This window comes from Lagopus muta, chromosome 25 (genome assembly GCF_023343835.1).
Source record: "Lagopus muta isolate bLagMut1 chromosome 25, bLagMut1 primary, whole genome shotgun sequence".
Taxonomy (NCBI): domain Eukaryota; kingdom Metazoa; phylum Chordata; class Aves; order Galliformes; family Phasianidae; genus Lagopus; species Lagopus muta.
Window position 1 is genome coordinate 2,293,050 of NC_064457.1, and position 8,121 is coordinate 2,301,170.

The following is an 8,121-nucleotide window of genomic DNA, read 5'->3' on the forward strand; positions in this document are numbered from 1 at the left end:
GGACATCAATGGGTGCACGACAGCTTGCATCTGTGGGGCCTGGGAGTTGTGCCCCCACCCCATCTGTGCCCATTCTGTGGGGTTGGGGTCGTGCCACGTCCCCATCTTGGTGCCGTGCGGTGGTGGTGGAGGACGTTTGGGTCTGTCTGTATAGCGAGGAAGGGGGGTTGTTTTATTTGCAGGCTGGGTGATGGGTGATGGGGGGGGGGTGTATGGGGCAATGGGCTGCTCCCCCCCGTGCTGGGTGGTCCCACTTGAGGGAAGATGGAAGAAGGGAGGAATGGGGAAGGGTTCTCCAGGTCCTTCCTGGGGATCTTGGGCACTTCCAGGCCCTGCGCTGGTGATGCTGCAGGTGGGGAAAGCAGCCAGGAGGCACCACCTGCTGTTCCCACAGATCCTCCCCCCCCCCCCCCCAGCCCCACAGGGATCCTTCAGGAATGGAGCAGTGGGGCAGGAGGGACCACAGCAGGACAGCATCTGTGTGTGCACCCCCAGACCGGGGAGTGGGGCTCAGCTCTGGGCAGGGCTGCACCCATCATTTTGATAACCTACAGAGATGTCATCTTTCCTCTTCCTTTCTTTCTTTCTTTCTTTTCTTTTTCCTTTTCTTCTAAATTAAAACAACAAACAACAACACAACACCAACCACCCCAAAGCACCAGCAGCTCGCAGCTCGCTGCTCCCTTCCCCCCAACCTCCCCCCTCCTCCCCTCCCCTCAATGCAGCTCCGTGTCTCCAGCATGTCTGCCCGCTGCGATGCGCACACAGCCCCAACCCAACCCCAAACCCAACCCCAAACCCAACCCCAACCCCAAGCACTGAGGGCCGGGGGCTGGCAGCTCCCCTTAACCCTTTGCAGCCATCGGGGTGCTGTTTTTGGGGTTGGGGGTATGGGCATATTTAGGGTGTCCCTGTTGGCCCCACGTTGAGTGTGGGCAGCAGCGACCCATGGGCAGAGGGATGTTGGGTGGGGGTCGTGTGGGGAGCGCTGGGGGGGGGGGGGACCCCATTATGTGAAAGGTCCCAGGGTGCGTTTGGGTTCCCCAAAGCAGAATTGGGAACAGCCAGGGTCAGAACGCGCTCAGTGCGCAGCAATTCAACCCCCCTCCCCAAACCCCCCCCCCCCCCACTCTGACAAATGGGGCCGCCCCCTGCCCACCACCCCAAACACATCGGTGGGACGCCCTCAAGTAAAGCTCAAAGCACTTTTATTCCAAGCACCCCCCCACCCCCCCACCCCAAAAAGCAGCAGAAGACCCCAAACCCACAGGGCACGAAAGCACACAGCAGAACGGAGCGCTTCAGGTTTCATCAGCTTTATACAAACGAACCTTATGTACACTCTGACCCCCCCACCCCCCCGCACCCCCCCTATATATATATAAGGCAACATAAATAAGGTCCTGGGGGCTGTACAACGCAGAGGGACACATCTTCAAAACGGCACTTTTTCCTAAAAAAATAGCGTCGCTCTCTTAAAAAATAGTAAAGTTTTTTTTTTGTTTCTTTCTTTTTTTTTTGGGGGGGGGGGGGGTTGGGGGGGCTTTTTTTGGTTTGTTTTCGTGTTAAATGCACGGAGGGTTCGCTTAAAAAACACACCTTCCTCTTCCCTGTTAGCTTAAAGGACAGCGCTGGAGGCACTGGGAGAAAACAGCCGCTTTGCACCGCTTTTCTCTCAAAAAAAAATAACTTAAGCCGTTCCCAAACTGTTTAAATATTAAAATATTTTTTCTCCCCACCCCTTTTTTCCACTTTTTTTTTAATTTTTTTTTTTTTTTTTTTTTAGTTATATTTTTAATTGTTAAATAACCGCCTCGTCGTCTGAGCGCCGTCCCCAGGGTTGGGGTCCTGTGAAGCCGCCTTTGGCCCCATGGATCATCCAAAGCCCTATGGAACATTCACAGCCCCACAGAGCTCCCATGGCCCTGTGGAGAACCCACGGCCCCATGGAGAACCCACGGCCCCATGGGGCTCCCACAGCTCCACCAACAACTCACAGCCCCACAGAGAACCCACGGCCCCATGGAGAACCCATGGAGAACCCATGGCCCCATAGAGTACCCACAGCTACATGGACAACTCACAGCCCCATGGAGAACCCATGGTCCCATGGAGAACCCACAGCCCCATGGAGAAGCCACGGCCCCATGGAGAAGCCACGGCCCCCCCCATGGAGACCCCATAGAGCGCCTGCAGCCTCATGAAGAACCCATTGCACCATGGAAAACCTATGGAGGACGCATGGCCACACGGAGAACCAACATCCCCATGGAGAACCCATGGCCCCATAGAGAACCCATGGCCCCATAGAACACCCACAGCCCTCCGGTGCACCCACACCCCATGGAGCACCCATAGTCCACAGCCCGCTCTTGGTCCCTGCATGGCGCTGGATTTTGGGTGCCATAAGGGTGAGGGCTGCCCCCTGCTCCAGGTGGGGGTGGCACCCTGCTTTGGTCCTCATGTCTCCATCCCACACGGCGCCCCACAAGCTCCACGGGGACCCCGAGGTGGGGTGACGGTCACCCAAATGTCTCTCCTGTGGGTCCGGGGAGGGGGGGGGGGGGGGGATGCAGTTGTTGGGGGGCGGCGGCGGTGTCCCCTGGGCGCAGAGCTCATGAGTTCAACCCTTTGCAGTCCCTGTTGTTCCTGAGATGAGCCGGGAGAGGAGAGGATATAGAAGTGGATATATAGGGGTGTGTGTGTACACGAGTGTCCTGGAACACTTTAAAAAATAATAATAATAATCGAGGGGAGGGGGGGACGGGGGGGAAGGTGGTGGGGAAAAGAAAAAGGCAAAAGAAGGAGTTCTGCACTGTCTCTGCCCAACGCGGGTTAATAGACGGCGCCCGGGTTGGGGGGCGGCCCCGGCGAGGTGTGGTGCATGGTGGTGGGGGGTTGGTGGGGGGCAGCGAGGCTCTGCGGGTGGTACCAGGGGCTGTGCTCCTCCAGGAAGGCGGGCGAGGGGCTGTAGGGCAGCGGCTGTGGCAGGGGGGTCCGTCCCGGCGCGCTGCCATGCGAGGCACTGTCCCAAACGGCGGGCGATGGGGGGGAGTTGCAGGCCATGGAATCGCTGTTGTTGGGGCTGTGCTCCAATGGCACCTCGCCGTTCTTGTAGAGCTTCTTGAACTTGGAGCGGCGGTTCTGGAACCAGATCTTCACCTGGAGGGGGAGGGACAGGGTGAGAGGATGGTGGATGGCAATGGGGGAGGGGGGGAGGGGGAGATGTGGGGTCCAGGGAATGTAGGAAGGGAATGGTGGTGTGGGGTTGTGGGAACCCGGCACGCAGCACTGGGAGGCACCTACGATATGGGTGTCATGGGGACAGAGCCATGGGAAGCCACCTGTGATGTGGATCCCAGATGTGCCACGTGCTGTAGGAAGCCACCCATGATACGGGAATAACTGGGGACCCCAGGCCCCCTGGGTGGCTTCCCATGATCTGGGTGCCATGGGGACCCCATGGGAAGCCACCTGATGTGAGTGCCACAGGCACCCTGCCGACACCACGAGTAGAGGAGGTCACTTGTGATGTTTGTGTCACGGGGACACACTGATGGAAGCCGCCTGTGATGCGGGTGCCACGGGGACCCCAGGCACAGCACGCACCATGGTGCTGATAATTGCACTTTGGACACCCCAAACGGGCTGTGTGCTGTAGGGGAAGCGATTTAGAGTTGCTGTTGCAGGGACCCCAAAGACACCACGAACCATGGGAAGCCAACACTGAGGGGGGAACCACAGACAGCCAGCATGGCGAGGCAGCTGCAAGGTGGCTACTTTGGAGAGACACAACACGCCACACACTGAGAGCCAACGTTAAGGGCGTCACAGGGGCGCTGTGGGGACAGCACTGAATGTCACCAACGCTGTGGGTGCCGTGGGGTCCCTGGACGTGCCGTGCCTCTGAGCCGTGGGTGTTGCATGAAGCCATCACACCAGGCATCACGGGACACCGGCCCGGCACGTCGGGAGCGTCCCAGCGTTGGGTGAGGCTGTGAGCCTTTGGGGACGGGGTGCGGGGAGTGGCGGTGTCACCCAAACAGGATGTCCCTCTGGGTGACGCGCTCCGTCAGCCCTTTGCCGAGTTGTCCCCGATTGCTTCATCGCCCAAGGGAGGAGGAGGAAGGTTGAGTTTGGGGAGCGTCCGCCAAGGGCGGCACAAGGGCGCCGGCGCCGGCCTGCAGGCAGGGAGGGCACGGGGATGGGATGGGGTGGGTTGTGGGGTGGCTGTCACGCCAGCGAGGTCGGGTTTGTCCCCATGCCCTGAAAGCCCCGAAAGCGAAGCTTTTGGTCCCAAAGCTGGGAGGAAGATCTGGAAGCGTGGGGAAAGAGAAACCCGTTCTTTGTGGAGCTCGACCTGACGTGGCAGCGCACCGACAAGTTCGCAGGCGTTCCAAATCCCTGTTTCTGGGAATGGGAAGCCCACTCAGGGGGAGTGGGGCGGGGGGCGATGGAGCTGGGATGGGGGAGTCCTGAGAGCCCACCCCCAGCAATCTGTCCATGCAGGTGCTGACAGGGAGGGGGTAAAGCCCCACGTCCCCAAGGGAACGCTCTGTCCCCTCCCTCAGCGCTGTGGATCAGCTCTGCACAGGGAAATCCCTGCACCCTACAAGTGTGGATCGCCCACCCCAGGGCTCCCCACATCCAGGGGTCCCCCGAACGCTCCCAGCTCCCACCCAAAGGACACCCCTCACCGCGCCGACCCCGCACGGATTCGGGGCTCACAAGGTGGGATCCGGCCCTGACCCCAACCCCGCTGCCCCCCAGGTGGGATTGGGGAGGGGGCTCAGCCCTACCTGGGTCTGGGTGAGCCCCAGCTGGGCCGCCAGCTCGGCGCGCTCAGGCAGGGCCAGGTACTGGGCTTTCTGGAAGCGGCGCTGCAGGGCGGCCAGTTGGTAACTGGAGTAGATGGTGCGGGGTTTGCGGATCTTCTTGGGTTTCCCGTTGACCATCCGCACCTCGGGCTCCGGCTCCTCCTTCACCGACACTGCATGCAGAGCAGCAGGGTGAGGATGGGGCTGGCAAAGGGTCCCTGTGCAGCTCCCGCCCCACAGCAAGCCAGGTCACCCCACTGCATGGCAGCAAAGCAGGGCAGACCCAGCCCTAAACCCTTATTGGGGAGCAATACATCGGGATCCCTGTGGAAACACGTTGGGGTTTGCTATGAAAATACATTGGGATCCCTATGATGATACACTGAGATTCCTGTAGCAATATATTGGGATTCCCTATGGAAATGCATTGGGAGCTGTATAAAAATATTTGGGGGTCACTACAAAAACACATTGGGATCCATATGAGAATGTATTGGGATCTCAATGGAAATACATTGGGATCCCTATGGAAATACGTCGGGATTGCTACAAAAACGTGTTGGGATCACCACCAAAAAAACATTGGGATCACCACCAAAAAACATCGGGATCACCACCAAAAAAACATCGGGATCACCACCACAACACACTGGCAGCCCTACAACAACAGGTTGGGATCTCTATGACGGTCCCTACAGCGATACATTGGGATTCCCTACAAAAATACACTGGGATCCCTACAACAAGAAGTTGGGAAGCCTACAGCAGTACATCGGGATCCCCACGACAGCCAGCTGCCATCCCTACAACGTTCCCTATGACGATTCATCCGGATCCCACCAGCCCCCAACCGCCGTCCCCAACTTCTGCCACCCATCTGAAGGGGGGTCACAGCTTCTCCCATCCGCTCTCCCAACGGAGAACCAGCAGAGCTCCCAGCCCACGACCCCATACCTGCATCCTGCGCCGGGAGCTGCTGGTCCCTGAAGTGGCCGTACTGCCGGTAGGACGGGCTGTAGGAATAGTCAGATTTAGGGGAATAGGTTCCGCCGGCGCCGATGGAGTTGAGGTTGAATTGGGGATAGGGGTAATGGGCGACGGGCTGCCCGTAGGATTGGCCGGGGTAGAAGTCGTGCTGGCCGCTGTAGTAGCCCAGGTCGGTGACGGAGGACTCGGGAAGCGTCGGGGAGTCCTTGGAGGAGGCATGGCAGCTCAGCGAGCCCGACAGGTCGGTGAGGATGCTGGAGAGCTTCTTGTCGAAGGAGCCGCTCATCGCTGCAGCTCGGGGGGCTGCAGCCCGCCCGGGACCCCCTTCTACCCACAACGTACCCCGATCTGCTCCTGCCGAGAGGCGACCCGAGAGTGTGTGCCCAGAGCTGCGGGCGGCCCTGCTCCAAAGCCTTTAATTAGGGAGCGGGGCAGGGTGGGTGCGCATTCCGATTGGCTCCAGAAATATTGCCTGGGAGGCAAAACAGGCTCCTGCCTCCTGGTTTGGGGTTTGGCTTCTCTTTTTTTTTTTTTTTTTTTCCTTCTCGCAAGAAACAACAAAGAGTGGGTGAAGGAGAGACGGCACGGATAGGAGCTTGGGAAGGGGGGGGGGGGGGGCACAGCGAGGCCATGTGGCTGCTGGGGATCTTTGCTCTGGGATCCCGGGGTCGCTCTGGGGGGTGTTTGATGGGGATAACAGTGGGAGAAGGGTTGGGGTCAGGGATGGGGCGCCCTCTCCCCACAGATCCCGGTGTCCCCCTCCATCCCCAGAGCACAGGGTGAACCCCCCCCCCCCCCCCCCCCCCTCCGTGCCCCACAGCTTTCCACCCCCTCCCCCCAGCACATTGCAGCCGTCTCCCAGCCTTGAACCCCCGCACTGCCCTGAGAGCCCCGCCGGTTCAGGCCCCAGCACTGCAGTGAGGAGTTGGAGGGGGACTTGGGGAGGGATGGGGGGGGGGTGGAGGTGGGGTTGTATTTTGGTAGGGGGGGGTTCTCCCTTATGCTGGCAGGTCCTTGTCCCTGAGAGGTGCTGGGGGCTCGAGGGCGGGTGGGCAAATGTCTGAGCCCGGCTGCGGCTTTTTGGGGGTTAAAAGAAATATTGGTGTGTGTGCCTCCCCCCCCCCCCCCCAACCCTCCCCCCGCCGTGCCCTCCCACCTCAGGACGGCGCGGTGCAATGGCGCCACCTGGTGGCCACCGTAGGGCACTGCAAGGGCAGGGAGACGAGGGTTCGAATCCCGGCACTGCCGGCAACGGGATGGAGATGGGGATGGGGATGGGATGGGATGGGATGGGATGGGATGGGATGGGATGGGATGGGATGGGATGGGATGGGATGGGATGGGATGGGATGGATGGGATGGGATGGGGTGGATGGGATGGGGATGGGGATGGGGATGGGATGGGATGGGATGGGATGGGATGGGATGGAGGGGATGGGATGGGGTGGATGGGATGGGATGGGATGGGATGGGGATGGGGATGGAGATGGGGATGGGATGGGATGGGATGGGATGGGATGGGATGGGATGGGATGGGACGGATGGAGTGGGGTGGAAGTGAAACAAAACTAGGATAGGATAGTATGGAAATGTTAGTAGGATAGAATAGAAATAAAATAAATAGAATGAAGTATAACAAATAGAATAGCAAAAGTTGTGAGTAGAAGTGGAGAAGTAGAACAGAATGGAATGGAACAGAATAATGGAAGTATAATAGAAATAGAATAGAGTAGAATAGTAGCAGAATAGAGTAGAGGTGGAATCCAGTATAAATTGAATAGAGTGAACAAAATTAGTAGGAATTTGAATAGAAGTAGAAAAATAGAATGGAACTGAATGGAACTGAATGGAACTGAATGGAATGGAATGGAATGGAATGGAATGGAATGGAATGGAATGGAATGGAATAATGGGAGTAGGATAGGATAGGGGTAGATAGCTTAGGATATAGGATGGGATGGGATGAAATGGGATGGGATGTGAGGGCGCAGCCAGCCCCTCTGTGTGACCCAGACGCTGCACGAAGCCCGGGCTCATCTCCCCACATGGGAACTGCAATTTAAACTGGGCAAATTAATTCAGTGAGGACAGAGGTGCTCGGGTGCGGCTCAGCCCCGCCGTCTGCCCTCCCCGGGGGATTCCCAAGGACGTGAGGAGCCGCTGGGACACCCCCAGGTCCGGTCCTGTCCGTCGGTCCGGCCGGGCTGCCGGCGAGGCTGGGTGCCGCTGCGGGACGGATCCTGCAGCAGGAAAAGCCGGTCAGGGAGCTGCGCGTTACGTGCGGCGCTGAACCAGTTTGGGACTGGGACGGACTGGG

General features: G+C 59.0%; 1 protein-coding gene across 1 annotated transcript; it reads right to left on the reverse strand.

Annotated features, from left to right (window-relative positions):
* Nucleotides 1-2,623: 2,623 nt before the first annotated feature.
* DLX3 (distal-less homeobox 3) lies at nt 2,624-6,262 on the reverse strand. The gene is made up of 3 exons (XM_048926772.1): nt 5,772-6,262; nt 4,800-4,990; nt 2,624-3,162 (listed from the first exon to the last, which is right to left on the reverse strand). The coding sequence occupies exons 1-3, from the start codon at nt 6,088-6,090 to the stop codon at nt 2,836-2,838; spliced, it is 837 nt and encodes a 278-aa protein (XP_048782729.1). The 5' UTR covers nt 6,091-6,262; the 3' UTR covers nt 2,624-2,835.
* Nucleotides 6,263-8,121: the final 1,859 nt, after the last annotated feature.

Bases quoted from the DNA above. Each gene is read 5' to 3' on its own strand.
- DLX3 (XM_048926772.1), bottom strand. From the start codon at position 6,090: ATGAGCGGCTCCTTCGACAAGAAGCTCTCCAGCATCCTCACCGACCTG. The intron at 4,991-5,771 runs GTATGGGGTCGT...CTCTGCATGCAG, and splicing joins GCTCCCGGCGCAGGATGCAG to TGTCGGTGAAGGAGGAGCCG. The intron at 3,163-4,799 runs GTAGGGCTGAGC...CTCCCCCTCCAG, and splicing joins TGGGGCTCACCCAGACCCAG to GTGAAGATCTGGTTCCAGAA.